At 50.1% G+C, this 27,489-nt stretch overlaps 14 protein-coding genes and 1 non-coding gene across 15 annotated transcripts; 9 read left to right on the forward strand and 6 right to left on the reverse strand.

The window, feature by feature from the left end:
* Positions 1 to 1,204: 1,204 nt before the first annotated feature.
* Positions 1,205 to 2,355, forward strand: ASPGLDRAFT_121792 (putative 3-oxo-5-alpha-steroid 4-dehydrogenase; the record flags this gene model as incomplete). The annotated part of the gene is made up of 3 exons (XM_022540266.1): positions 1,205 to 1,303; positions 1,417 to 1,894; positions 1,955 to 2,355. 3 exons carry the CDS (start codon positions 1,205 to 1,207, stop codon positions 2,353 to 2,355), a joined length of 978 nt encoding a protein of 325 aa, XP_022403071.1.
* ASPGLDRAFT_44172 (uncharacterized protein) lies at positions 2,101 to 3,306 on the reverse strand. The gene is made up of 2 exons (XM_022545970.1): positions 3,087 to 3,306; positions 2,101 to 3,031 (listed from the first exon to the last, which is right to left on the reverse strand). Exons 1-2 carry the CDS (start codon positions 3,201 to 3,203, stop codon positions 2,399 to 2,401), a joined length of 750 nt encoding a protein of 249 aa, XP_022403072.1. The 5' UTR covers positions 3,204 to 3,306; the 3' UTR covers positions 2,101 to 2,398.
* A 47-nt stretch (positions 3,307 to 3,353) lies between these two features.
* On the forward strand, positions 3,354 to 3,947 carry ASPGLDRAFT_44174 (peptidylprolyl isomerase). Its single transcript, XM_022545971.1, has 3 exons — positions 3,354 to 3,510; positions 3,575 to 3,677; positions 3,756 to 3,947. The coding sequence occupies exons 1-3, from the start codon at positions 3,397 to 3,399 to the stop codon at positions 3,908 to 3,910; spliced, it is 372 nt and encodes a 123-aa protein (XP_022403073.1). The 5' UTR covers positions 3,354 to 3,396; the 3' UTR covers positions 3,911 to 3,947.
* A 1,314-nt stretch (positions 3,948 to 5,261) lies between these two features.
* ASPGLDRAFT_121735 (UDP-galactose transporter HUT1) lies at positions 5,262 to 6,597 on the reverse strand (the record flags this gene model as incomplete). Its single annotated transcript, XM_022540261.1, has 2 exons — positions 5,262 to 6,330; positions 6,386 to 6,597. 2 exons carry the CDS (start codon positions 6,595 to 6,597, stop codon positions 5,262 to 5,264), a joined length of 1,281 nt encoding a protein of 426 aa, XP_022403074.1.
* A 191-nt stretch (positions 6,598 to 6,788) lies between these two features.
* On the forward strand, positions 6,789 to 7,842 carry ASPGLDRAFT_1220603 (uncharacterized protein). Its single transcript, XM_022540283.1, has 2 exons — positions 6,789 to 6,897; positions 6,967 to 7,842. Exon 2 carries the CDS (start codon positions 7,049 to 7,051, stop codon positions 7,724 to 7,726), a length of 678 nt encoding a protein of 225 aa, XP_022403075.1. The 5' UTR covers positions 6,789 to 6,897; positions 6,967 to 7,048; the 3' UTR covers positions 7,727 to 7,842.
* A 1,647-nt stretch (positions 7,843 to 9,489) lies between these two features.
* ASPGLDRAFT_t54 lies at positions 9,490 to 9,578 on the forward strand. Its single transcript has one exon. It is a non-coding gene; the product is annotated as a tRNA-Asp (tRNA).
* Positions 9,579 to 10,184: 606 nt separating this feature from the next.
* ASPGLDRAFT_1220744 (uncharacterized protein) lies at positions 10,185 to 11,704 on the forward strand. The gene is made up of 3 exons (XM_022540288.1): positions 10,185 to 10,325; positions 10,388 to 10,715; positions 10,771 to 11,704. Exons 2-3 carry the CDS (start codon positions 10,576 to 10,578, stop codon positions 11,579 to 11,581), a joined length of 951 nt encoding a protein of 316 aa, XP_022403076.1. The 5' UTR covers positions 10,185 to 10,325; positions 10,388 to 10,575; the 3' UTR covers positions 11,582 to 11,704.
* Positions 11,705 to 12,184: 480 nt separating this feature from the next.
* On the reverse strand, positions 12,185 to 13,002 carry ASPGLDRAFT_72703 (UbiX family flavin prenyltransferase; the record flags this gene model as incomplete). The annotated part of the gene is made up of 1 exon (XM_022549629.1): positions 12,185 to 13,002. The coding sequence occupies exon 1, from the start codon at positions 12,887 to 12,889 to the stop codon at positions 12,185 to 12,187; it is 705 nt and encodes a 234-aa protein (XP_022403077.1). The 5' UTR covers positions 12,890 to 13,002.
* Positions 13,003 to 13,675: 673 nt separating this feature from the next.
* On the forward strand, positions 13,676 to 15,172 carry ASPGLDRAFT_64684 (pex2/pex10/pex12 family protein; the record flags this gene model as incomplete). Its single annotated transcript, XM_022548808.1, has 3 exons — positions 13,676 to 13,981; positions 14,045 to 14,308; positions 14,360 to 15,172. The coding sequence occupies 3 exons, from the start codon at positions 13,676 to 13,678 to the stop codon at positions 15,170 to 15,172; spliced, it is 1,383 nt and encodes a 460-aa protein (XP_022403078.1).
* Positions 15,173 to 15,463: 291 nt separating this feature from the next.
* On the reverse strand, positions 15,464 to 16,104 carry ASPGLDRAFT_33301 (DUF1772 domain-containing protein; the record flags this gene model as incomplete). The annotated part of the gene is made up of 2 exons (XM_022544293.1): positions 15,464 to 15,984; positions 16,035 to 16,104. 2 exons carry the CDS (start codon positions 16,102 to 16,104, stop codon positions 15,464 to 15,466), a joined length of 591 nt encoding a protein of 196 aa, XP_022403079.1.
* Positions 16,105 to 16,498: 394 nt separating this feature from the next.
* On the forward strand, positions 16,499 to 18,730 carry ilv3B (putative mitochondrial dihydroxy acid dehydratase). The gene is made up of 3 exons (XM_022545972.1): positions 16,499 to 16,748; positions 16,808 to 17,021; positions 17,068 to 18,730. The coding sequence occupies exons 1-3, from the start codon at positions 16,590 to 16,592 to the stop codon at positions 18,519 to 18,521; spliced, it is 1,827 nt and encodes a 608-aa protein (XP_022403080.1). The 5' UTR covers positions 16,499 to 16,589; the 3' UTR covers positions 18,522 to 18,730.
* A 1,100-nt stretch (positions 18,731 to 19,830) lies between these two features.
* Positions 19,831 to 22,083, forward strand: ASPGLDRAFT_121304 (RNA 5'-triphosphatase domain-containing protein; the record flags this gene model as incomplete). Its single annotated transcript, XM_022540226.1, has 2 exons — positions 19,831 to 20,269; positions 20,327 to 22,083. The coding sequence occupies 2 exons, from the start codon at positions 19,831 to 19,833 to the stop codon at positions 22,081 to 22,083; spliced, it is 2,196 nt and encodes a 731-aa protein (XP_022403081.1).
* A 431-nt stretch (positions 22,084 to 22,514) lies between these two features.
* On the forward strand, positions 22,515 to 23,441 carry ASPGLDRAFT_121173 (40S ribosomal protein eS19; the record flags this gene model as incomplete). The annotated part of the gene is made up of 3 exons (XM_022540212.1): positions 22,515 to 22,544; positions 22,962 to 23,086; positions 23,147 to 23,441. The coding sequence occupies 3 exons, from the start codon at positions 22,515 to 22,517 to the stop codon at positions 23,439 to 23,441; spliced, it is 450 nt and encodes a 149-aa protein (XP_022403082.1).
* Positions 23,442 to 23,832: 391 nt separating this feature from the next.
* Positions 23,833 to 24,370, reverse strand: ASPGLDRAFT_121555 (uncharacterized protein; the record flags this gene model as incomplete). The annotated part of the gene is made up of 2 exons (XM_022540251.1): positions 23,833 to 24,119; positions 24,190 to 24,370. The coding sequence occupies 2 exons, from the start codon at positions 24,368 to 24,370 to the stop codon at positions 23,833 to 23,835; spliced, it is 468 nt and encodes a 155-aa protein (XP_022403083.1).
* A 384-nt stretch (positions 24,371 to 24,754) lies between these two features.
* Positions 24,755 to 26,934, reverse strand: ASPGLDRAFT_144675 (CAIB/BAIF family enzyme). Its single transcript, XM_022541824.1, has 4 exons — positions 26,338 to 26,934; positions 25,992 to 26,290; positions 25,443 to 25,943; positions 24,755 to 25,392 (listed from the first exon to the last, which is right to left on the reverse strand). The coding sequence occupies exons 1-4, from the start codon at positions 26,705 to 26,707 to the stop codon at positions 24,868 to 24,870; spliced, it is 1,695 nt and encodes a 564-aa protein (XP_022403084.1). The 5' UTR covers positions 26,708 to 26,934; the 3' UTR covers positions 24,755 to 24,867.
* Positions 26,935 to 27,489: the final 555 nt, after the last annotated feature.

The raw sequence follows: 27,489 nt of genomic DNA on the forward strand, positions 1-27,489 counted from the left end.
CAATGGCGAAATTCGACGGACACGACGTGAGAGCGTAACGAGGCACAGCAGACGGTTGAACGATATAGGTGTAGTAGAATATCGTGGTTTAAAAAGAGGACAGAAGAATGATGGCGTCGTGGTGGTGGTTATAGACGATGAGAACGGAAGGTCGAGGATGGAAAAGAAAGAGGAAGGAAAGAAGTTAGGGAGAAGATGAGGAAGATATAAAGGTTTAAGAGATGGAGGTTATAAGAGGAGGAGAGGAGAGAGGAAGAGAGAGAAGAAGAAGACGTGGAAGGAAGCGATGGAACAGGAAACGAAGAGAAGAGGAAGAGAGAGCGAAGAGAAAGTCAGTGACCTCCCCTAAAAGATACGTATTGGCCACCCGCTTGCTGATTGGCGCATTCTACCGGTGGGTGGAGCCGGCGGTCGACGGCGAATCCTGATACGCTACCACTATTGATGCATATATTTAATATGCTTTAATATGTGGAATAATTATTGTCCTTTTGTTGTGTCTTTTGTGTGTTGATTTTGTCTCTTTGATGTGGTTTATCTACTGGGAATACTCGGCGTAGTGATCTGTACTGTATGTAACGTAATGTTTTGGTATCCCAAATTCGTCAGGCCACCACAAGGCAGCCCAGTCAGTCATTAGCCAATCATATGCCATCAATGGTCGGCCGTTACTGCATCCAGACTAGCCGGTAGCCCGAAAAGCTGCGAGTCCCACTTAGCGGCCAGCGATCTCTACTCTTAGCCAATCAAAGAGTCGTATTCAAGTAGCTCGCCTCCTTTCCCTGGTTGGAGGCGTTTTGGCCTAACATAGTCTCTGACGGCGTGAGGATAAAATTACAGCGCGGCTCGTGATCTGTGTCATATTGATACAATCAGGTATTGAGATGCAGTCACCATCATATCATTGATCAATTCTATATGATAGATGATATGCTGAGTATATTCTGTGCATATATTAAAGATGATATAGTTAGATAGTAATATGAGGCCAGTTGAAACGAGAATTGTTTTGAGAGGTTTATTGCTTTATCGCTATGTAAATTACACGTATTGCCATACCGGAACGTGGCCCTCGCCGCCAACACCACCACCAGATACGAGGTTCTCCTCTTCCTCAACTCCTCTCTCCTGCATAGTGCTCGATTCAAACACCCACACATTGCATCAACCTCAGCGCCGCTTGTTTAGCAGACGGATCTTCAGGATGGATCGTCTCTCAGCGCTTGTGGACGGCTTTCTTGCCTCCACGCACTCAGATGCTGTCGACGCCCTGAGAGCGTTCTTCCTTTTTGGAGCCTGCACGGTACGGCCATAACAACATCATCGCCATCATTTATCTCAATCATAAGGATCTTCGATCGTTATAGATCATACCAAAAAGCATTTGGCTCCAGCTTATCAAGGATTAACCTACAGGTTCTTACCCTCAACTTGTTTGCTCCTCTGCGTTCCCGTTTCATTACCTATGGCGCCCGTGCAGCTTCGTCCTCAACGACCGCAGAGACACAAAAGCCGTCCAGCAATGACACAAAAACCTCCCTGATAACGCGTGCTCTCAACTTCTTGCAGAGTCTGCAGGTGCCTCACAGTTACTTCACGCAGTTCTATGTGGTCTCAATCCTGTCGTCGATCTTCTGGCTGGCTCAGCTGCTCCTGCGAGGTTCCATGTTCCAGGCCATTACAGCTAGAATCAGTCCAGAACATCTGCAGAGCTCCATGTCTGTGAATCAGGCCATGTTGTGTTGGGTTTTGATGGTCGTGCATAGTTCAAGGCGCCTTGCCGAGTGCCGTCTCTTTTCCAAGCCGTCTGCATCTCGGATGTGGTTTGTTCACTGGGTTCTAGGGATCTCGTTTTACCTTGCAGCAACAGTGGCAATTTGGATTGAGGGAGCAGGTAGGATTACAACATACGGGACTTAGGATTACATTACGAACTAAGACGCTGGATTACTAGGAGCCCTCCGATCTCACGAGCTGACCTTGGATCACGTCAAGATTACCAATGCTCCCTCGTTGCGAACGTTTATTTGCCTGCCTTTGTTCCTGCTCGCATCCGGTCTCCAGCATGACTGCCACCACTACCTCTTCTCGCTCAAAAAATACACCCTTCCTACTCACCCATTGTTCAATATGATCGTGTCGCCGCATTATACGGCCGAGTGTGGTATATACTTGTCGTTGGCGTTTTTGGCTGCTCCCTCGGGAGAGATGGTTAACAAGACACTTCTCTCGTGTCTGGCCTTCGTTGCCGTGAATCTAGGCGTCACTGCTGGAATCAGCAAGGAGTGGTACATGCAGAAATTTGGCGAAGATTCGGTGCGAGGAAAATGGAAGATGATTCCTGGGACATACTAACTAAAGTGTGGGGAAATAAAGAGAACTATTGAAGATAGCTTTTTCACCGCCCATTCAAGAACTTGAACTTATTTCCCACTTTGGCGACCTTGATTACATCCCGATAGGTCAAGCTAATCCTCGTCGCCCTATCGAACCATCCGCACTCATACCGATCTTTCTCTCGCAACAAGTCCCAATTACACACCGACTCTGGCCCCAACCCTTCTTCTCTGGTCGACTCCGCAATCCCGTGCAGAATGTCCGTATAAAGTTCGCCTGTGGTAACCAGCAGACTACGTCTCTCCTGCAGAATACGAAATTGCGGCCGCTGTTCTTCTGCTCCGTCCTCATCTCGTCCCTCTCGGCCTTGGCTCTTCCGTTTTGTATACAAATCCAACACAATCGGTGCCCCAAGACTAACAGTAGCCACGAGCGGGTAATACGCGCTTCCATCCTCGTGCGACATAATGCCTTGTCCCGGCGCGTATTCATTGATCAGAACGTGATTTGGCGCGCCGTGCGGGGAGTCAGCAAAGATACCCAGTTTGTTGAAGCGTGGTTGGATAATCGGCGAGATGAGCCATGATGGCAAAGGCGAATCGAGTAGGGTGTTGGACTTTGTTAGAGCCGAGGGCCAGGTTTGAAGACGGCGATGGGAGAGGTATGTCCAGCGGGGACGGGGGGCGGATGTTATCTCGTAGTCAGTTAGATGTGGTGTGTCTACTAGAAAGTCAATGAAAGGAATATACCTTTTGTAAGAGGAGGTTCTCTTCAGCTTCCGTGATGAAATCAGAAACGTAGTATCCTGTCTGTGGTAAGGAAGTAATTCTGGCTGCTTCCAGATCAAATCCGACATTATCGTCCATCGTGCAGTCTCAATATCAAAACAAGAAATGGAGAGAAGAGTAAAAACATCACATGCTGTTTGTTAGTTATCTCTTATCGCATTCCTGCCTGAGGCTACCACCCCACCAACCATCATCAATCACGGTATTACCACATCAAAAACCAACAACCTCATTCAACCCCTTTCACTCACTCTAAAAAAAATATACAAAGATGGGCGCCAAAAACAAAGGCAAAGGAGGCGGAAACAACGATGACTCCGGCAAGGGAGGAAAAGGTGGTGGTGGCTTGAAGCCTGCGACTTCGATTAACGTTCGGCATATTCTTGTACGTTTGCCTGCACAGGGTTTCGTATATATTGCGATCGATATGGGTTGCTGATGATGAGAAGTGCGAGAAATACTCCAAGAAGGAAGAAGCACTGGAGAAGCTCCGCAATGGGTCCAAGTTCGATGATGTCGCGAGGGAGTTTTCGGAGGATAAGGCTAGACAGGGTATGTATCCTTCTTTCTCCATTCTACCATTAAACACATTTGGTATATCCAAGGAGAGCGTGCTAACAATTGTTACAGGCGGTTCTCTCGGCTGGAAAGCACGGGGCAGTCTGGATGGTGCGTTTGAGAAGACGGCGTATGAATTGGAGCCCAGTTCGACGGGGAGTCCGAAGTACGCGGAGGTGAAGACGGGGTTTGGATATCATATTATTATGGTTGAGGGGAGGAAGTAGATATCATTGTTATCAATTTCATTTTAAGCATGCGAATATGAATCCAACGAATAGCGAACAAGTTAGTAGAAAGTAGGATGCAGAGATACCAAGTGTTCAATTCCCAAAACTCAGGAAATAGTCGTTATCCCTCACCATAATTTGCCATGCTCTCTCCAGTTCCTCATTGGAGAAAGCTCTCAGCAAGCAGGATTCAATCTTCTCAAACGGAAACTCGAATCTGCTCCCCGGAACCTTCAGTTTCTGCTCTCTGTCAAACACGGCCCGTTGCTGATGCGTCTGGGTCTGGTGTCCAAACTTAAACCCCCAAATCGGACACTCTGGAGGACTCTCCATACCCTTCGTCCATAGATATATCTGAGCAGCCAATGAGCCCACAAGTGGCTCGTTCTTGTCCTTGTGGTATTATAAAATGTGGCGTTCTAGTGTGCCATTGCTCAGCTTTTGCATAAGGTCCTGGTCCTCAAGACCCCATGGAGCCCAATCTCCAAAGCTCCGGTCTTTCTCGTAATCTTGAGGATAATCACTGCCTCTGTTTTCCCACGGGAATGCGAGAGCATCCGTTTCGTTATCTTGGCCAGATCATTAAATGACTGTGTCATTCCGACTTCAAGTGCTATGATCGGCTCATCCTGCGTATAGCTCGCAAGTTCCGCATCTGACTTCAGGCGTAACAGAATGTTTATGGCGTAATAGACGCCTCAGGATTAGATTTTATATTATATACCCCCTTGTTACCGGAGAAAAGAAGCAATTTAATCATGTTGATACCGTTGACTCCAAATACACGATATGAGTACAGGCAAAAGGAACAAGTCTAAGAAAAGAATGCAGCAAGTAAGAAGAAATTATTGTATGAACCTGCCCCATATGAATACCCGGCTTGTTCAGTTATATCGTTGAACCAATGCGAAAACACGTTAACGCAAATCCTGTGGAACTGAGAGGCTGCGAGCTTTGTCTCGCTGAAGTATTCAATGTCAGCACCTAGTTTCTCGGTGTTTTCTTCTAGCCATCGGCTGAGGCTAACGGTGGTGATTTGAGATTGGGAACGTAAACTCGGTCTTGGTCATGAACAGAGCTTGTCTATTAGCTCTGGGGTGATTTTTTCGAGCTGGTCAATTGGTAAACTTTGGCGTTCAGTTTGGATTCTAGTTGCGTTTTTTGAGGTATTTGGGTCGTTCATGATTTTTTTGGACTTCGTAAGAAGGTTTGTTCGATGATACTCGAGGGCTCATAATGTGATCTCTTCAGTATGTATCTATGCTGGGTATCTAACAAGTTGTATTTGGATCAATATATGGAAATTAAATTAAACAATTCTGAGCTGATAACCTCGGTGCCAAGAAGATTATTCTTTCTTAGCCTGAGCCTTCGCTCGCTCTTTAGCTTTCTTCTCTTGCCTTTGTACGGCAGCTTCAGCGCCAACACCCCCGAAGACAAGTCCAACTCCTAACCACTGTCCAGCGGATAACGAGTGACCGAACCAGAACACACTCAGGAGCATGGTCAACATCTTCCGCGTAACGGTAACGGTAACCAGAAGCAAGGATGAGAAGCGAGAGAGCGTATAGAAAATAAACAGCTGGCCAATGGCACCACAAGCAGCAAATCCGAGCACGTTCTTCAGCGCTTCGGGGTGCCGAGACAGGAACGAGATGGCGGTCGACAGCTCTGTCTCTGTGGAAGGCGGAATGGGAAAGGGGAGAATGGCATGAAGGATGCCGCTGGAAGACAGGTGCGGCATAATACCCAGATAGAGAGTGGTCAGGGCAGTGGATAGGACATTCTGCGCCACCATCATTTGCGGTCCGGTAAAACGCGTGTAGACCTGCGGGGAGGTGAAGATGTGGTCTTGCGTGGTGTTCGTGAGGCCATCCAAAAGGAGATTAATCGAGAGCAGGAAAATCCCCCACAGTGAGGAACCCGACTGGTTCTTTTCTGCTGCTGCTGCCATCTTCTTGCTCGTTCCAGGGTGGTGCAGTGTGAAGGTTGCGACTCCGAGCGTGACCGCGAGGACAACCAAATATTTGTACAGCGGATAGCGCTTGCGGAAGATAGTCAAATTGAGGAACATAACTGGAAGAAGTTTGCATGATTTGGCGAGAATGAAAGTCAGGTAGTCTATATGAGACAGACTGGCGTAGCCAAAGGGCGATGCGAGAGACGAGGTGACGCTGACGAGGATCAATGGGAAGAGGATCTTGCGAGTCGGGAAGATCGACGCGATATTTTGGCCCTTGGGCGTCGAGAAGAAAAGGTATAGGAAGCCCGTGATAGCGGCAAAGGAGGACTGGATTGTGTTCAGGACGATCGAGAAGGTAAAGCGTTCCGTGGGAGGTTCTGGCTCTGTTGCGCTCGCCGGCCGGATGGGATAGGAGACGGTTGTGATTGCTTCTTGCAGGACACCCCATGAAAGGCTTCACTAGTTAGTTTATACTGTTCCAGTCCTATTCATTAGTGTGATGAACGTACAATGAAGCATAGATTCCCAACACGCAAATCACCAACTGCATCAACCCCGGAGTCTCTTGCGCGGAATCATGCGCCGCGCCTTTATCTATATCCTGGGCCCTGGCATTTTGTTCAATCGCTTTTCCATTGGCCTTGAGATCGTCTGGGAGCATGTGCATCAACTCCGAGGACGTTGCCCGCTGTAGGGGTGCTGTTTGTTTCTGTCGCGCCATCTGTATGCGGCAAACACGGTACTTCGCTCGAAGGGAGAACGGGCGAGAACAAGGAGAACACCAAACGGCCTATGACGGTCAATCTGAGCGACGAAGAGCTTTCACTTGAATCTCGAAACTAGCAATCACTGTGGTAGTTGAAAAAACAGAGTTGAGGATATGTGTTCTTCCCACCTAGATATGCGACTGGAAATATTCCGTTTTGACCGCCCTCGGAGTTTGTCTCGAATAAATATTCTCCCCAGGACTGAATAATTGCAATTGATCAGTGTCTTGTCCCTTTGTCTCTATAAGGATTGAGTAAGTCATTTAGGAGATCTAAACCGTTCATGGTTTATATCAGAAACGCGCATGCTAATACTTGTGCAGCCTTTAACAGCCTCATCGTCTACCATCCATCCCACTTTGCCTGCCCCTCCGGAATCAGAAGAGAATAAAGCAGACCACCAAAATGACAAGCGAAACATCACCACCGTCTTCGAATCCCCTTGCAACACCCCCAGAGCCCTCCGCGCTGACCACACTCATCTCCTCCGCTGCTATCGCTCCTACTACTCCCCTCTCTGCAGCAACCCTCCAAGTCCTCCACAACCTCCAACACCAACACCTCTGGACCTCGCTCCAAATCCATCGTCTCTCCCTCCCGGAAGCCCCATCATCCTCATCCGATGTATTATACGCATCATCAACAGCCACAACCGCCTTCGTGATATCCGGTGTCCCGCCGAACAGAATCTACACTCACCCCGACGAACAACTCTTCATGCTCGAGCGCGGTCTTCGTGATAATGACATTGATCCGGAGCGCACATTCGTCCTTCCCACCGTAGAAGGGCAATCGTGGAGTTTGCGGAAGATGGCGGCGGCTTTTGACTCGTTGCCGCAGGTCGATGAGGGTTTGGCTTCGCTGGCTCCCGAGGGAGGGAGTGAAGGAGAGGAGTCGCAGCCAAGGGACGAGAAGGAGGTTAGGATCGCGGAGTATCTGGAGTATCGGAAGTCTGCGCGGATGACCAATGAATGGGGCGGGAAGCGGTTGTTGTTGTCTATGGTGGATAGGAATATGGGTGGTGATGGAACGGTGGTTTACTATGTGGTCCAGGAGGGCGCTGTGAAGCCTCGGCAGAATTGAAAAAGCATCTCATATTTTGATAGCATTTATGATAGGCGTTATGGATATATACCCCGGTGATGAAAAATAGAGGCTTACAGTAAAAAACAATTCGAGCAATTGAGACATCCGCATCGTATTCACTGCCTGCGCAACTGTAGGCTTAACCGTAACCTTTCTGTCTAAGCCCTAACAACCTTCCTCCCTCATCTATCTACCCCCCCCCCCCCCCCCATTCTCTGGTTATCAACTTGATTACCATGATTTATCTCAGTTCTTGTCATATTCCATCCAAGTGTGATAGGGTTATTCCAGCCTTGGAAGATGCGTGATTCATAACGGTCCGGACGCTTTATCCTTCAACCTCATCTATACTGTTTTACAGCTTTCTTTTGTTACCTCACACCGTGTCTCGCACATATTGATCCGATCGAAATGAGAGTGATTGATCACTGACCGGTTTTTGTCTTGACGAGGCCAGGTTTTTAATAGACACCAGAACAAGATAAGGAAAGCGACCAAGGGAGTAGAGTGAGAGAGGGAGGCCTCAAACAAGTATGGAGAGGACATCCATACTTTAATTTTTCTTTAGACCATTGATGGCCAAATAACCTGACTCCGGGAATTCCTTACAAATTCTCCGGGAGCCGACATTGCGAAAGGATATAGTATGGTCCTGATCAATCATTGCACAAAGAGCTTATACAACAGAGCCTCGAAGCTAAAGGCTATAAAGTATGCCAAAAAAGGGGGGATGCGGGATGGGAGGACCAAACACGAAATTTGGATAGGGTATTGAAATGGGCCACGAGTAGTGTTCATAGTGTTCACATGGCTATTCTCAAGATCCATGCCAACCCATGTGCTGGTGAGCAATGCAGGCACAACACGAAGAAGGCAACACATCACCAACCTGCCTCCCCTCGAGGCCCCTCCTCGTCGCCCACGCCCTCTCAAGAGCATCACACTGAGAACGCTACTGATCGGGGGAGAGTTCAGGGGCCAAAAAGATTCCGAAATGGAGACCAGATCTGTAACGGGGGCTGACTACAGTGTCCAGAGTGGTGGTCCAATGCTGAACTTTGCAACCGCAGCCGGCCTACGCATGATGTTATTTGCTCTTTTGTGTCGATGAGCCATTAAAGAGGCCAAACGAGACACTGCTATTGACAGTATGGACCTTGAAATTTGTAGCCATCTAAAAAGAAGATACTGCTCGACCAGGAGTAGTATTTGAAAATACATGCGTGCTTCTCATGGAAGGAGCTCGTGGGGATTGGTTGGAGTTCTTCTAGCTTAATTACCACGATGGAAGCTGTTCTGCTTTCGCATAGCACACTCGGCTGCAATTGCATATCTTCTTCCATGCATCTTCACGAGCTACGGGAGCTGGTAGTTGCTCGTCGGCCGCAGCGTGGACCTGCCTGATTTGGGTGTTATTGTCCAAGGACATAACCGATTTTTCTTCGTCGCTCATCGGACGGAGAACCGTGTTGTAAGCCTCCCCAGGCTTTCTCCAGAGAGTGGGCTAACTCTGTTTGTAGTTGGGAGGTTCGATTAATGTGACCTGGGGTATACACAAAACTCTACTCGTCCGCGTTCTGTAGTCTGGCCAATGTATTGGCGCGAAATCCTCTTACCTCTCGTTTTCAAACTCAACCCGCATCTGACCCATATCGTTCTTCCACGCTTCGACTGTCCTTTGTTTATTTACCGTTCATCTACGTGATCACAAATATATTTAAACTTAATTAACCAAAATTATTGAACCTTTCAATAACAAGTCCTCGATGGTCTAGTGGTTATGATTTCCGCTTGTCAGCTTAACAACTTGCAAGCGCGGGAGACCTGGGTTCGATTCCCAGTCGGGGAGTTTTTTTTGTTCCTATCACAGTCCACTTTTGCTCTTTTCTTTTTCCAGCCCCTATTCTTTCACCCTAACATACTACGCTTCCGATTCTGGAAATCCAATGATCATAGTGAGCAAGCTCAGAATGCTTTTCGCAGAGGCCCGCGTGGTTGCTCATCGGGCACTTCACTACGTACTCCGTGCTGTCATGTTGCAGGCTTGCTGACCTGAAACGGTTGCAACGTTGAATGCGTTGTCTTAGAATACATAATGTCGCATAATCTTGATCCTATCTCATGATTTCTGGGGGGTTTGAACGTCCATGAGTTGTACAGCGCCGAACACGGAGACACTGCAGACAAGTCCCTCGGTGGGGAAATCTAGAAGAGATAGCCTCTAACAAATGACAATCTTAAGACGATTTTGCCTCACCAACGCCGCACTTACATCTGTGTCGTTGATGTGCCCCCGATACTGCAATGTCCTGTATCTTTACTCCGGGCCCAGTCAACTGTCGGTGTCGGTCGATGCGCCTATCACTTTCCCGGCCTCCCGGCCCGGTCACTAGCTCCCATTGGTTGCAGCCGCCGAAATCGTGTACTCCCCGGATGCCGCTGTATTATTATGTATAGTTAGGCGTTGACGGGGGTTCTGCGTGTTCTTTTCGTGTGGGTGGTATTTTTACTGCTTCATATCCACTCTCTACTCGAGACTGTAGTCATTTCATCTTTCAGTCTTGCAAGTTCTGTCCCAAGTCCAAGTCTTTCCAAGGTGAGTGATTAACCATATACGGTAACCCTAAACCCCACGGCCATATCTAATGACAAAATAAGGGGCGTTCCATTTCCTTAACGACCAAACACGGCACACTGCGAGTGTACGAATAAATCGCAAGCGCATATATCGGGAGCGCAAACGAAGACGGAGCGAAACGATAAAACCCGCGTCCTGGGCTATGATAAGACGCATGCTTCACCAAGGCTAAACAGAAATCGTTGAACACACGTTTTCAAGAAGCAATATGGAGCAGGATCTGGATATCAAACAGCCGTTGCCATTTGGCTTCAAGCGGAATCGCCTGGCTGAACTGCTAGCGACCGACACGCTCGTTGCTGCGGGTTCAGCAACATTGATCACTCCGGCAGTGATGATTTTCGACAGGTAATTCTTATCGATATGATTGATAAGAATGAGCTGGGCTGATACAGAGATGCAGACTGGTCGTGGAGAAGTCATCATACAACCAACCTCTCCTACCTGCATTTCGCAGACACCTGTGGTATTCCATCACTCAACCCGCTACGTTCTTAACATCACGCCCGAGCCTGCTGGTCTGGTCTCTGTATGCTGCGACATTTGCAACTGTGAACGTGTCAGAGACGATTTTCAGTCGGGTCTTCCCCCAGATCGACCACGCCATAGCCGGAACAACGACCTTCGTCTCGACATTCTTTGTCAACTCCTCCGTCGGCATCTGGAAAGACGTCAAATTCGCCGAGCTGTTCGGCCACAACCACAGCAACAATACCACAGCCACCCCCACCGCCAACACAACTACTAATGCGTCTTCTTCTACATCCAACCAAGCCAAAAGCATGCCTGGCGGCGCGCCCGCCAGCAAGATTGTTCGATCCGTCAGCCGCTCTATTCCCATGGCCACCTACTCAGCCTTCCTTCTCCGCGACGGTCTAACAATCTTCGGATCCTTCAGCTTGCCCGCAATGGCCTCAGCATGGATTCCGGACTCTATCGCCTCGAGGGAATATCTAAAGATCCTTATCGCGCAATTGGGTATCCCCGCATCGATCCAACTGATCAGCACCCCCATCCATCTCTTCGGGCTGGATCTGTATAACCGGCAGTCACCTCTACCCTTGAAGGACCGGTTGAACCGCGTTAGCAGAGATTGGATCGGCGCTTCGTTGATCCGCATGTGTCGTATCATTCCAGCCTTTGGCCTTGGGGGTTTCGTCAATAACGAGGGACGGGCGTTCTTACAGCAACAGCTTGACCGGAACGCTGAATGATTCTATACATGCACGACTACTCGCATATTCAAACGCGGATGTATATTACCGCATCTGCGCGTCTGGAAATTTTCCAGAAACTGAAATTTTGGTGGTGCCGCAGCCCTAGCATTGGCATAGTCCCACCGTCCCGACGTGACCGGCCCGGCTGCCCGGTCTCGCGAATCCGACCATGATTCGGATGAGCAAATTCGAGATCACGAAATTATGCATGGAAGATGATCATGATTGAAATGATAAGATAATTCAGGCGACCGTCCGATTGCTGGGAGAAAAGGGAGGATCCCTACTGCGGTGGTCTATATCTATGCGCCAAGCAATCAACTGCAAATATGCATCGATGCACACGCTCTCTTTTCTTTTCTTTTGTGATATCTTTTTGGTATTTTGACATCTTAGCGAAATATCCAAATAAGACAAATTTATAGATAACATACAGGCATGGGGTCATGCCGACTTGTACATAATCGCATACAATCAATATCATTTGACAACCTATACGTACTCTGTTATTATATACAGAGTCTATTTGCTCCTTTCTTCTGTCTGATATTTACAACACACTTTGCCTAACCACCAACTATACAAGGATCGAAATGCAAGCTACTTCTGAAACCCCTCCCACCTCCCCTCCCCAGGCATAAACCCATCCGACTCAATCCCAAAATAATCCATCATCCTCCCCACACTCTGATAAACAACATCATCCAACCCCCTCGGCTTCATATAAAACGCCGGCACAGCCGGAAAAATCACAACCCCCAACCTCGCCAACGCCAAAATATTCTCCAAATGAATCGTACTCAATGGCGTCTCCCTAACCCCCAACACCAACGGCCGTCTCTCCTTAATACAAACATCCGCATACCCCGCGCGGATCGCAGCGAGCGTCTTCACACTGCACGGCGCAATTAACATCCCGTCGGATTTCCAGGAGCCGCTGCTCATGGGGGCTGAGAGGTCGCGGATGGAGTAGTTGCGGGCTGTGGCGAGGTTGGCGATGGATTCGGGGGTCCAGGGGGTTTCGTATTTGATGGTTGCGTGCGCCCATTTGGACATTATGAGGTGGGTTTCTACGCCTAGGGTGCGGAGGAATTGGAGGGCGCGGATGCCGTAGATGGCACCGGTTGCGCCAGTCATGCCTATTATTAGGCGGTTGTGTTTGAGGCCGTTGGGGGGTTTGGGGGGTGTGGTTGGTGTTGTGTATAGTCGGGCATTTTGAGATGCCAACCCCGGTTGTAGTGTTTGTGGTCTTGTTCTTCTGAGGCCGATTCCTGTGCTTTCTGTGATGTGAGATTTGTTGAGCATTCTGATGGTTAATTGCAGATCTAGCCAGCTCGTTCATATGCAGACATCCATGTACATTATCGATCTGCTTATTGCCTGCTCCTGGGGAATCTGTTGATAATCTGATAACCTCGGGTCTATGATGTAAGAGAACGGACTTTATCCGCTACGTTTCCGCTTTCGAAACACACTTAAACAATTCGAATGGCTATAAATGCAAGCGAGGGATGAGCAAGATGTCCAGATTCAGTGGGTATTCCATGCCAACGCCGTATGGTACATAATGCAGGAACAGGCATAACTGTCAGCCGAGCACCAGTGCTGTCATCGAGGATAACTTGCGATGCATAAACGAAACATAACATCCATAGTCCGGATCTTTCAGTCACCAGAGATGATTAAATATGGATAAGAATTAGGTACACCCTAGCTTAATTGAGCTTTTCCCCAGACTCAAGACTGAGGTCCGCCCGAAGCAGCTATGCTTCAGCTGAAGAGCGTAGATTGCACATCCATCCACACTGGTCAAGGTGGTCTGACAGAAATAACACTACGAATACTTCAATTAGTGGAGCCCTTAAAAGCCCAATAATCAATTGAATACTACACCGAGAGGTATTGTTTACTCTGTAAAAGTACGGTCACGTGCGCCCACGTCAACCTCGGCTTGATTTGAGGAACTCGGATCGTTATCAATTCCCGAGCGCTTCCTTTTCCGTCTACACCGATACGATACCTGTACACATCTCGATTCAATCCTTTCCTCCTACTACCGCTGCTGATATTGAATCGCACGATGATCCTACGATGAGCTCGACCAACTTTGCTGCTGCCCAACAGCGCGTGTTAGAACGCCGACGCCTGCACGAGACGGAATCTCGCGCCCGGTTTGCGGACCAGAGGGCGTCACCGGCAAATAATGCCGCCATCCAACGACTTCCATTTCCATTTAACAAATTGCCTTTATCAGCTAGTTGGGTATGGAGCTCTTTGACTGGGCGTGAAGGGAATCGACCGGCGTTTCGGGTCGGTCAGGTAGATGCCGAGCTGCTCGATGAGGAATTGCTGGACTTGCTCAAGGGGCAGGTTGGGGAAGCGTTGAAGTACTACGGGGTATTATCTATATTTTCCGAGGACCTTGTGGTGTATTGATTGCTAACTGGTGCCTTTAATTAGCCTCATTTGCGCGAAGACTGGTCGCATGAGATTCAATTTGCCCTCCGAGCCATCCTGTTTAAGCTTTCGATATGGGACCATGATGCTTCCTACGGTGCCGCTTTACAAGACTTGAAATATATCGATGTTCGCAGCAAGGGTCCTATTCATTCTACACCGACGAAATGGCAAAAGGGTCTGTATGGTTTTCTCACCGTGGGTGGTCGTTACGCGTGGGATAAGTGGGAGAGTTGGCTGGTCGGGCAAAGCGATGGTTATGAAGAGGTAAGCATTCGCAATTCGTCTATATTTCAGCGCCTATGCTCACAACAATAGCCCTCGCGGAGAGTCCAGTTTCTAGGGCGAATAACGGATCTAGTTTCGACAACACACTCGGTCGCGGCCTTCGTTTCTTTCCTCGTGTTCTTGGTGAATGGCCGGTACCGGACTCTGATTGATCGAATCCTTCGTATGCGTTTGACTCCTCCATCCGCCCAAGCCAGTCGCGAGGTATCGTTCGAATATCTGAATCGGCAGCTCGTGTGGCACGCGTTTACCGAATTCCTACTCTTCTTGTTACCTCTTGTCGGTATAAGCCGGTGGCGCAGATGGTTATCCAGAGCGTGGCGGAAGACAAAATCTACTCTCAAATCCAGCAGCGATGACAATGAGCCCGAGGAGAAGCGAGGTGAATTAGCATTCCTCCCGGAGAGGACATGCGCCATTTGCTACAAGGACCAGAACCCAACATCCACATCAGAAAGCGACGTGATGGCTGCATCAGCATCGGCTGGTGGAATGATTGGCTCTGCACAGACAGATATCACCAACCCCTACGAGACGGCCCCTTGCGGCTGTTTATACTGTTTTGTTTGTCTGGTGCAGAAGCTGGAAGGGGAAGAAGGCGAAGGCTGGGTCTGTCTTCGTTGCGGAGAGATTGTCAAGAAGTGCAAACCGTGGAATGGCGATGTACTCGAAGAAGTACGCCCGCAAACGACTTCAGGAAAGGCTGTTGGCTTCGCTATAGATGGCGAATCGGATACAAAGAGTGCATCTGAGGAACAGCCTTTGGACGACGAGCTCGAGGGTTCCAGGCAGTGGACATCGGTCGACAAGGAATCTGTCGATGAGACTGATCATGAGGCATAAGCTATGATGTGATTCTGTCTGACGTCCATACTAACCTCGACGGGCTCGCTGGCCGGTTTCGCCCTGGATCATAATATCTTTCATGCATTATACTGTGATGGCATACGAGCTATCAGAGATACCCACTTAATATCTGTCATTTTATTCGGGGAATGTATTTATTACTTTGCGATACTATCAACTGTCAATATAGAGATTGAGATTGAACTCTGTTGCCTTTTCCAACCGTTCTTCGCAAGTCATCCAACATACTCCAAGGATCTCCATCCTCCACAAAACCAACACACCACCCTACATCCCAGCACAAAACCCAACCCCCGCCGCACCCAACGGAAACACTGCCATAACCCCATTCAACCACACCCACCACCTCAATCCCTTCGAAGCCATCACATCCTCCCTCCCCCTCTTCGCCACCTCCTGCTCACTCATCTTCATCCCCTCCACCCCCTCCGCCCTCGCCTTATCATCCCTCCCCGCATGCCCCTCAAGCCTCCCATTAACCCCTTTCATAACCACATGATTCCACACAAACATACCCACCATCACCGCGCAGGCAAGGAGATACCATTTGCCGCGGGCGGTGGGATCGTTCCGGAGACACCAGGCTAGGTAGATGTAGCCTGTGAAGGTGGTGGTTGCTAAGGGGGAGAGGAGTCGTTGGGTGTTTTTGTAGGTGTAGAGCCATTGGTGGGTTAGATGGGGAGGTGGAGCGAAGGGGGTTGGGTGGATGGGTGTTGGGGAGGAGGGAGATGGTCGGGGTGGGAGGGTGAGGGTTGGGATTGTGAAGAGGGTGAGAGAGAGGAGGGTTCCTGTGTTGCTTGTTAGATGATTGGGGTTGAGGGTGTTTAGGGGGGATTACCGGAGAGGAGAGCGCAGCCGAGGACGCTGATTGCTTGGGCTGCTGGGATGTAGTAGTTGGATGTGCACATGGTGTCTTGGTTTGCTATACTGTGATTGCGTAGAAGATGAAGGTGTGTTCGAGGATATGGAACAGTGGCCGCAATATGTATAGGGCTGTGACGGCTGGAGTCAGGATGACGTATATCGCCATCTGTCCTAAATAGGGTTGCCATTCTACAAAGTGTTTATATCACAGCAATGTCAGATGGACAGCGTTAGCTATGTTAACCATAATAAACAACTTATCCCAATATGGAAAATCGTCTCCATCACTGACATCCCGGTTAAATCCCCATCATCCAATCAAAAGCTCGAGGTTGCCCACTACTAATCAGGGCCATTTTAGCTACTCCCCCCGCACGGAGATGAATCCGACAGAGATTGACTGTGGAGGGGCTCTCGGTTCATTATCGGACTTGCGCCGCACACTTGTTACTTTTCTTCAGGTCATTCCCCAGCTTCTCGATCTCTGTTTGTGTATACACAGGCACTAGTGCACTGTACAATTGACAAGATGGACCCCTCCAAGCCAGCCGTGACGAATACCCTGGGTGAAGTCAAGTACATCGACTTCCCCAGTCTCCCCGACGATGCGAAGCATGAGGATGGCTCGCCGGCGTTGAACAGACATTCTACGACTATTACCCGGGGGCATGACTTTCCCGGTGCTCAGGTATGATCCCATCCGTCCCATGCATTGCAGGTCAATTGCTGATTCGAGACTGCTGGTAGGCAATGCTGTTCGCCGCTGGAATTCCCGATCGAGAAGCTATGACGAAGAGTCCCCAGGTCGGCGTTGCGTCAGTTTGGTGGGAGGGAAACCCGTGTAATATGCATTTGTTGGATATGGGCAAGACGGTGAAGAAGTCTGTGATTGAAAAGGGCATGATTGGGTGGCAGTATAATACCATTGGTGTGTCGGATGCGATCACCATGGGTAGTGAAGGTTAGTCGTGTGGAGACACATATGAGGGTGATGGTTGACAGATCAGGAATGAGATTTTCCCTGCAGACTCGTGAGATTATCGCCGATAGTGTCGAGACGGTTACCTGCGCGCAGTACCATGACGCCTGTATTGCTATTCCCGGATGCGACAAGAATATGCCCGGTGTGGTGATGGGTATGGCCCGGCACAACCGGCCATCTATCATGATTTATGGTGGGACGATCCAGATCGGGTACTCGGACTTGCTTCGCAAACCTATCAACGTTTCTTCGTGCTTCGAGGCTGCCGGTGCTTATGTCTATGATACCCTGCGCCAGCCCGACGACGGCGGAGATACCAGCAAGAGCAAGGATGAGATCATGGATGACCTCGAAAGACATGCCTGTCCCAGTGCTGGAGCGTGTGGTGGTATGTTCACGGCAAACACCATGGCCACGGCCATCGAGTCGATGGGTCTGTCGCTGCCCGGATCATCGTCCACGCCGGCAACTTCTCCGTCCAAGATGCGCGAGTGTGTCAAGGTTGCGGATGCAATCAAAACATGCTTGGAGAAGAACATCAAGCCCCGGGATCTGCTGACGAAGCGGTCGTTTGAGAACGCGCTGGTTATGACCATGGCGCTTGGAGGGAGCACCAATGGCGTGCTTCACTTCCTTGCTATGGCTCGCACCGCGGGCGTGGACTTGACTATAGATGACATTCAGCGTGTCAGCAACAAGATTCCCTTCATCGCTAACCTGGCTCCCAGCGGGAAGTATTACATGGCGGATCTCTATGACATTGGAGGCATTCCATCCGTCCAGAAGCTGTTAATCGCAGCGGGTCTTATCGACGGTGACATCCCCACCGTGACCGGCAAGACATTGGCGCAGAACGTCGAATCCCACCCATCCCTGCCACAAGACCAAGCCATCATCCGCCCATTGGACAACCCCATCAAGACAACAGGTCACCTGCAAATCCTACGCGGCAATCTAGCCCCCGGCGGTGCAGTAGCCAAGATCACCGGTAAGGAGGGCACCCGATTCACAGGTAAAGCCCGCGTATTCGACAAAGAATACCAACTCAACGACGCCCTGAACCAGGGTAAGATCCCCCGAGGCGAGAACCTAGTGATCATCGTCCGCTACGAAGGTCCCAAGGGCGGCCCGGGAATGCCGGAACAGCTCAAAGCCAGCGCGGCACTTATGGGGGCCAAGCTCACGAACGTGGCCCTGCTCACGGACGGTCGGTACTCAGGGGCTAGTCACGGGTTCATTGTTGGGCATATTGTGCCCGAGGCAGCAGTTGGGGGACCGATTGCTGTTGTGCGCGATGGCGATGTGGTTACGATCGATGCGGAGAGTCATCAGCTTACCATGGATGTATCTGAGGAAGATATTCAGCAGCGTTTAGGGGAGTGGAGGCCCCCGGTACCGCATGTTACTCGTGGTGTGCTGGCGAAGTATGCGCGGTTGGTTGGGGATGCGTCGCATGGTGCGATGACGGATTTGTTTTGAGACTGTACGAGTACTATGGTTTGGAATGAGAACGATTCATGGACCATGTTTCACCAGTTGGTTCATACTCCCATAGACGAGGGAGTACTCCGTACGTCTCCGTACTCAGAAAGGAGGATGAGACTGTACCTGAACAGACCCAAAGATGAGGCAAAACGTAGCATTATATCGGTCTCTACCCAATCAGAAAAACTACCGAAGCACATTTACTCTTCTTCCGTTTCTATTCTCGGGTCCATTCTAAGCCAATTCTTCGGTATGTTCACTGACGTTATGAGTGGGCGGCGATGAATCATCCGCCGATTCAATTTTACCCCATACAACCACCTGCACGCTAGTCGCTACTCGAATTTCGCTGGCCTTGCCAAGTGACCCTTGAAGATCATCTTCAGAAAAGGTAATGCACTATATTCCAGGGTATCCGGTTTTGAAAACGGTTGTGTTGGTGAGCTCAGGTCAGGTTCGTTGGAATTGGAGAAGGGAGAAATTTTCCTGTCCTACTTTGCGACGGCGACAGCTTGACCAGCGCATAACTATACTAGCTTTTATTATTGATCACACGCTGACGTCGTGTATCTCGTACAGCAGCGCCAGTTAAGAAACCGACAAAAAACCAAGTCTTTATTCGTTGTGACTGTGACCTGTCGCGAATCCTATCAAGACTCAACCACGGAATCGCAACGAGACACCGAACAACAAACCACTTCTTGCCTGCGTCTATCTCTAAAGAGTACTGCAACTATTCAGTGTCGACGTGCAGAGTGGAACTGTCAGACGAGATCCTCTCCAGCGACCGTCCAACGTGCCGATTCGGCCATTTTCATTGGCAGAAACGCCGTTCGGGGTAAACAAGTGATGCGCAAATAGTTACATGTCCGGTTGCATACCAGCGACTAGCTCACCATTTGTTGGTCGCTTCAATAATCCGCTCGATTATCCTCCGTGTCCAAAGGGTTTTGAACCCGTTGACTTTCGGCCAAAGAGCATCGTCGCTGGGCTCGCGTGGGTTAAACTCGGACTTCCAGAACAAATTCCCACGGCGCTATTCCGATTGCTTGGGGTATCCCTGTTGAGAGGAATTGCCTTTCCCGAACTTTGGGTGACGTGGTGGATCCGGATCTCTGCTGGATAGGGAGTTGACCGACTGTCTGGTGTTGTGCGCTTTGTGCTGGTGTCGAGTGTTGCTGTTTGAGGAACGCATGATTTCTGCCAGAGGCCAAGGCCACTGTGCAAGGGGAGGGCGATCGTTGGAAACCTGGGCCTGATTGATCGTCCCCGAGAGATAACTTATTTTTACCTGTCCCCGGCCATGGGATCGACCGGCGGTCCTTCGTTGGTTCCTACCTCTTCCTCTTCCTCCTCCCTGTCTCGTACTTTTACCTCCCCGTCAGATGTCAAGGGTGTGTTGCGCATCTGGGATTCCGTCATCTCTTCTACCCTAGAACGTTATCGCAATGGCACAGTGAACTGGAGCCAGGTTGTGTTTTTGACTACGTGCTTCGTCGCAATGGCGGGCTGTGGATTCTTGTCTTCCCTGCTACGACGCAGAGGCGCCCAGTCGCCCTCTGATGGCCGTGGTAGGCGCTTTGGTCGTTCTGCTCGCAAGAATGACCGAAAGAGCTCCGCTGGGGCCATGTCCTCTTCTGAGGAGGACGAGTATGATAGCAATGCTTCTTTGCGCCCTGGTACGGATGGCTCTCTTACTGAAAAGGATGCAACGGCTCAGCACCGTGAACAATCGGTGGAAGGTCAGTCCTATCCCTTGTATTTGCCATTGCGCTGTGATCTAATACTAACGAAAACAGCCCTTACTACCGACCCAGGTCTCTTAAAGAAGTACTCTTCGTACCACTCCTACTCGACATCTGTTGCGACGTATCCGTCCATCAGGACGTTCTTCTGTCAGCATCCGCAGATGAGCAAGTTGCCTACCAAACCATCACCAATTCCGTTGCTTGTGTTTGTGCACGGCCTGGGCGGGTCCCTGGCGCAGTTCCATCACTTGCTCACGAGCTTGACGAACATTGCACCTTGCTTTGGAATTGACCTGCCAGGATGCGGTTTGTCGACGTTTGAGCCAACTTCATGGGATGCATACACTGTTGAGGCACTGTCGGAACTGATCGCCACCGCTATTGAGCAGCACCGTGATGTTGAAGCAGGCCAGGGAGTCGTGCTCGTGTCACACAGTCTGGGATGCTCTCTATCAGCACTGCTGGCTTCGTCTGCATCCTCAATTGGGGCTCAGCTCAAAGAGCATATCATTGGCACCATTTCCGTCTGCCCCCGCGCATCTCCGCCGCCTCCTAAGGATACTACCATGTTCCGTCGACTTCTCTACATTCCAAACCCTGTCTTTAACCTGTGGCGCACTTGGGACCGACGTGGTGGTCCTAACAGTGCCAGTGTCACTCGATTCGTTGGAGCAGACGCCGATCCCGAGACTAGAGAACTGCAGGTCCGCTTTAATAAGCAGAGCAAGACCGCTGTGTGGAGGCGCATGGCGTGGGGAACTCTTCCAACGCAGTACGATAATGATAAGCCGGTTGGAGGAATGCCAGGAGAGGAGGTCTGGGCAGGAATACAATCCCCAGTCCTGCTCATCGCTGGCGAGTCCGACGCGGTCACCAAAGCGGCAGAGTTGAAGAAGATCCTTCAATTCTTTGGAGATATCAAACCAGACGAGAAGATCGAACCTGATAGCAGTGTCGTTCCTGATGCTACTAGGGTCCAGGATCAAATCCAGTTCCCCGTCAACGGCCAAGCGCACGAAGTCGAATACGGAGGTGAAGAGGAAACCGAAAAAGTATCAGAGGACAAGCGGAAGCGCCCCGTCAAGACAGCAATCCTCCCATCCCCGGCCTCCCACGCCCTCCTCTACGACCGCGCAACTTACCGCACCGTCTCCGGAATCATCCAAGACTTCTTCGTCTCGCACATCGACCACCGCCTAAGCCTGGGCTGGCAACTTCACCACCTGAATACATCAGGCAAATGGGACGTCAAGAACGTCGCCAAATGGAAGAAAGTACCCCCCGTCTCACAACCCCTAGCAGACACCTTCGTGGCCCTCAAGATGCTCCGCGAAGTCGACGAGGAACACAACCCCGTCCGCTTCTCCGAACAACACCGCAACAACATCTACGCCGTAATCGATATCTCCCACGAGAACCCCGTCTACAACCCGGCCTCCCTTGAAAAGGGCGGCATCCACTACCACAAACACCCCACCGTCTCCAAGATCCCGCCAACACCCGACGAGACGCGGGACTTCATCGCGCTGGTCGATCGACTGCAAGCCGAAATCACGAACCTTGTCGAGAAACGTCCAGAAAGTGAACGGCATTTACCGCGTCCGGTAGTCGGCGTGCATTGCCATTATGGGTTCAATCGGACTGGGTTCCTGATTGTTTGTTATTTGATTGAGAGACGGGGATTTGGGGTTCAGGAGGCGATTGATGAGTTTGAGAGGAGACGGGCGCCGGGGATTAGACATGGGCACTTTTTAGATACGTTGTTTGTGAGGTATTGTGTTGGGTTGAAGAGGGCGCCTACTTTGTAGTAGTTCATGTTCATGTTCATTTATTTCGGGTAGTTAATTGGCTGGCGTTGGTGGTATTTAGTTGTTATGAGTTATGATAGAGTGTACAATAGACATTACTATTTTTTACAGTCTTTCTCTGAATAAAGTACCATAAAACCTTTCCAAAATACTCAGAGATACTACTTTGTATGTACAGAGTACTCCGTACTCCGTCCATACATACTTGCGAAAGTGGTGCCTCAGGCAACTAGGGTAAGTCTAACCCAAACAGGCTAAGCGAAAAAAAGCCCGCCCACACAGAGCGAACCCGGCCGCCCTTTTCGCGCAACCGAGAAAACACGAAACGCACCTTTTGAGGTTTTCGACCAACCCGCCCTCCGACGACGACCATCCCTCCGGCTTTAACCTCTTCAACTTTCTCCCCAGGTTCAACAAAGTCGCCTGCAAAAATGGGTGGTGTCACCGTTCGCGATGTGGAAGTAAGTCGTGTCGTTTACTCCGGTTTTGTGTCCGGTCTGGTCTGGTGGTCTGGTCTGGTCTGGTCATGTTGAAGAATGGGAAGAACGATCGAGCGATGAACGAGTGGATATGGAATGGGAGATTGAGATTCTACGAGAACGAGAAGGAATTGAAAGCGACTGCAATTCGACTGGGATCGTCTGGATATCGGCCATCGATATCTGCAATTCGGCACTCTGAGGATCGATGTCAAAAGGAGGGATGTGGAGGAACAATATCAGAGTATATGGGCTTCGCTGGATTCGACGATCGGAACGCTTTCATTTTTTTTTTTTTTTTCTTTTCTCAAAAGGACCAGACCACGACTTGGACAACGGGCATTGGACACAATTATATGAAAGTGAAGGGCGCATGCTGACGGATCTTCTCTCCAATAGGCGCGGAAGTTCATCTCTGCCTACTCTGCATTCTTGAAGCGTCAGGGAAAGCTCCCCATCCCCGGATGGGTTGACACTGTCAAGACCTCTGCCTCGAACGAGCTCCCTCCCCAGGACGCCGACTGGTACGATACTATATAATCAAAGCAAACAAAATCGCAACGCCACCTAACAAAATATGATAGGTACTACGTCCGCGCCGCCGCCGTCGCCCGTCACATCTACCTCCGCAAGACCGTCGGTGTCAACCGCCTCCGCAAGGTCCACGGCTCGACCAAGAACCGCGGTAACCGCCCCGCCCACCACGTCGACGCCTCGGGCTCCGTCGACCGTAAGGTCCTGCAGTCCCTCGAGAAGATCGGTGTCCTTGAGCACGACGAGGACAAGGGTGGCCGCCGCATCACCGAGAGCGGCCAGCGGGATCTGGACCGTATTGCCAAGACCACCGTTGACGAGGAGGAGGAGGAGGATGACGAGTAAAGAAAGAAAGGAAAGCAAAATACGAATTTTTATAAAAAGTTGCATATTCCTTACTTCCTTGCCATCACTTTTCTCTCTCTTCTTGATGTGTTTCCTTATGTCCTTTACCTTCCGTTCCGTCATAATATCCTGGGAGAAATGAAATAAATGGATGGGTGCTTGGGTTGAGCGATTCTCGAATTTCATCTATGGCTTATGGAGGAAGAGTCTCCGCATCTCTAGAACTTGGAGACCTGGGCATTGATCAATAGTGTTTCAGGCTTCTTCCAATCAATGTACGGGAGTACGATTCATGATTGTATGTCTATCCATAAGTAGTCAACTATCTACATCGTACATCATATCCCCCAAGTAACCTCCACTATTTCTTCCCCGACTGCGCCGAAGGATCCTAAGTCCTAGTTAGCAACTCAAACCCCATCCAACCATACAAGGAACGACGTACCAAATAAACCTGATAAAACCTCATCCTCACCTCTCCATCTTCCCCATCAACCGCAAAAACAACCCTCCCCGCCCACGGCACCTCAACCTCATTCTTCTCCGCATCCGCCCGCAGCACATAGCTCACCGTCCCGTACAACATAACCTCATCCTCGCCCCCGAAAAACACCTTCGTAGGCGTATGTTTCCGCGACGCAACGTGTGTCCAGAGGCCGTGGCGGAGCGTCTTAATCTCTACATTTAACAAATCACATTAGCACTTCCCTTTACCAAAACGTTATTCTGGGGGCAGGGGGGAGGGTACCATCACGTCCAACAGCCTTCTTGGAGCCCATGATCAGAGTCGCATCGTCGGTGAAGGAGGAGACGTATTTGTCGTGGGCGGCCTCGGTGTCGCTGGTTTGGTAGAAGGTGGAGAGGAAGGAGAGGATGCGGGAGGTTGTTGAGGGGGAGAGGGAGGGCGTGGAAGTTATTTCGTAGGACATTTTCTCGTTTTGTCTTCTTTTTTGTATGGACTTTTTGGGTAATTGGTGTTCCTGTATAGATGGAGTTAGTGACTTGCTACGTAATTGGATTCGGTCAATTGGGGTTTATATGGACTTAGACTTTACCTTTTTTGTGCTCAATGGATGTTAATGAGATTGCGAATTGAGGATCTAAAGAATAAAAGTCTTGTATATGTACTCTGGCTCAGTACTCGTGTTTCTATCCTTGATGATATAATGAGGGGCTTCGGTCCGATAGGATGGTTCGCTTCCGATGGTGTTCCGGCTCAACGGTTCTATAGATTCCGATGACGATACTTGGTACTACAACCTGGCGGAGAACTTAAAAAACTCAAAGAGTAATATGTATTTCGAAAGAAGAATGTGAGAAGTAGACACTGCATTCAGCTATCACGATATGAATATTCCATACACGTCTACATGCAACGCGTAGATGCTCCTACTAGAGGTCCAAGTCCACATCCGAATCATCGGAATCAACACCTATGATCCCCCTCCTCCTTCCTAAAATCCCCCCAACTCGCCCGATCCACACCATTCGGACGACTCCCCCGCTCAAATACATTCTCAACCCCCTCAATCTCCGCCACCGGCCTCACAACCTCGATATCCGCCTTATACGCCTCCGAATGCCACTTCTCCGTAAGCACCTCGGGCTCATACAAATGCGGGAACCGTTGCTGCATGATCTTCAACACAGTGGATGAGATACGGTCGACGCTGTCGCAGTGACGCAGGGCGAAGAACTCGGGTGGTTGGGACGCGCGCATGGATTCTTGGATGGAGGCGGAGTATTGGCCTACGGCGAAGAGGAGGAGGTCGTAGTGCATGAGGGAGGCTTTGCCGTGGTAGGAGCCGCCGGTTGCGGCGCGGTGGTAGAGGCCTGTCAGGGCTGCGATTGCACCCATGCAGCCCGTGCCGTAGTCGGAGATGGGGAAGGGGGGAACTGCGGGGGTGGGGTGGCCCATGAATTGACCTTGGGCCCAGGCGATGCCGGTGACCTGATTTGTTAGCATGGCCTGTATTAGTTTCTTGGGTTAGAGGGGCTTACGCAGTCGGCAATCTGCTGCCAGCCTGGCCGTCCAGCCCATTCACCCTCGTAGCCGAAGCAGTTCTCATTCACATACACAACACCCTTGCCGCGCTTTTCAGCCAAAGCGGCAAGAGCATTCGGGCCGTAGCCCAGTTTCTCCAAGGCTCCAGGACGGTACCCGTCAACGACGACGTCAGCATCCGCGACAAGTTCTTCGAATTGGCGTCGTCCTTCTTCTGTCTTCAAGTCGAGATCGGCTGCATGCTTGCCCATGTTTCCGTCGACTTGGAAGAACGGGACATCCGAGAGGTTGGGGCTGGTGATCTTCAACACATCGGCGCCATATTCGCTCAGGATACGGGTGACAGTCGGACCAGCAATGATACGGCAGAGTTCCAAGACCTTGACTCCTTCCAAAATCTTCTTGCTTCCGGGACGGCTAGCGGGGAACGGTGTTGGAAGAACGTCGCCTTGCAAGCGCGATACCTTCCAGAACGGTTCTTGCACGTTGACTTGGCCCTATGCTCGTTAGTATCTCCAGCTATATTTGGCACTGGGTTGACCTACATGAGGCGTCTTGACAAAGTCCTCGTGCTTATACGCCGTCACACCAGCCTGTCTTCTCTCTCGGTTCATGTCCTCCAACTCTGCAGCCCCATACTTCTGCACATGGCTTTCGATCACCTTGATAACCTCTTCGTAGTCTGTCAAATCCGGACGGTGGCCCTCCAAACCAATCATATTCAATGTCGTCGTAGCTTCCAAAGAGCCATGAATGTGGAAGAACTCGCCAGGGTTCTTGGTGCGATAAAGGTTCGCAGACATACGGCGGTATCCATTCGACTGCGCGGCCAAAAGATCCGTGTCTATCCAGTCAGCTATAATCCCATTCCATCCGAACAACTGCACATACCCTTCAGCCTAGCCTTAACGGCCGGATCCAACTTGGACAACCCATCCAACTTGGCCATATACGCCTGGCAACCAAACGCCGTAGCTCTCTCCAAACTAACCTTGATATCCCGCGACGACGCGCCATACCGCAAATCGGCTAGGGCTGCGGCCACGGCACCTTCGACACCTTTCAACGCAGCCAAGGTTTCGGTCTCCTTGAAGGGAATTGGGTAGTAGATTTGGTCGTGGGAGGAGTAGAACGAGACCTTGTCCCGGTTCTCAGCCACTTGTGGAGGCAAACTGAAGCGTTCGGATTGGTCGCATAGCAGGGAGAAAATCCGACCTGCCTCGCGGATGGGGGAGTATGTTTCTGAAGTAGCCATTGTCATTTGTCACTTTTCTTCCTTTGTATAACTTTTAAAGGATAGAAAGAGATTGGAACGGTGTATATATATGTGGAAGAAGGTCAACACCCGGGGCCCTTGTCGGATCGGATGGATGTCCTCGGGTCATTGAAAGGGTTGCCATTTTAATGAAAGCAGAGGCAAATTGCACCCACTGAAGCCACGAGAAGAGCAAAAAGAACCCCGCAAAAACGCGAGAAACAGAGAAAGATCCGATAAAGAAGTTGACGGGCCGGGGGAGCTTCGGAAGCGATAAGATCGGATGTATAACTCGCATATTACTCACGTGATTATAAGCAAAAGGGAGCGGCACGTGATAAATTATCACGTGGTGATAATACTGTAAAACCCCGTTATAAGCAACTCCGATATAAGCAATACTCCATTATAAGCAACTGGCCACGCTGTCCAAATTACAACTCCATATAAAATTGCTTAATACTCCATTACTAGCAAGTTGCTTAAATTCTCCCCTCCTCCAATACAAAATTGCTAATATAGGAGTAACCAAAATAGGCTATTTTGACTTCGTCCCTCCCTTCTGCAATGCCAAAGCAAACCCGTCAACCTATTTTAAACAGCCAAAAGGCTGCCCTCCGAGCCCAGCATCAACTCAAGCCACATCTATCAAATATCGCACTGAAAATCTGGTTTGAAACCACCTATAATCAGTCAATCAACCCATCCTCTGTATCCCGAATCATTTCATCCGATTCCGCCTCCTTTGATGAAGCCACCAACCGCCACCAAGAGAAGCGACGACGTAC

This window comes from Aspergillus glaucus (assembly GCF_001890805.1).
Source record: "Aspergillus glaucus CBS 516.65 unplaced genomic scaffold ASPGLscaffold_5, whole genome shotgun sequence".
Taxonomy (NCBI): domain Eukaryota; kingdom Fungi; phylum Ascomycota; class Eurotiomycetes; order Eurotiales; family Aspergillaceae; genus Aspergillus; species Aspergillus glaucus.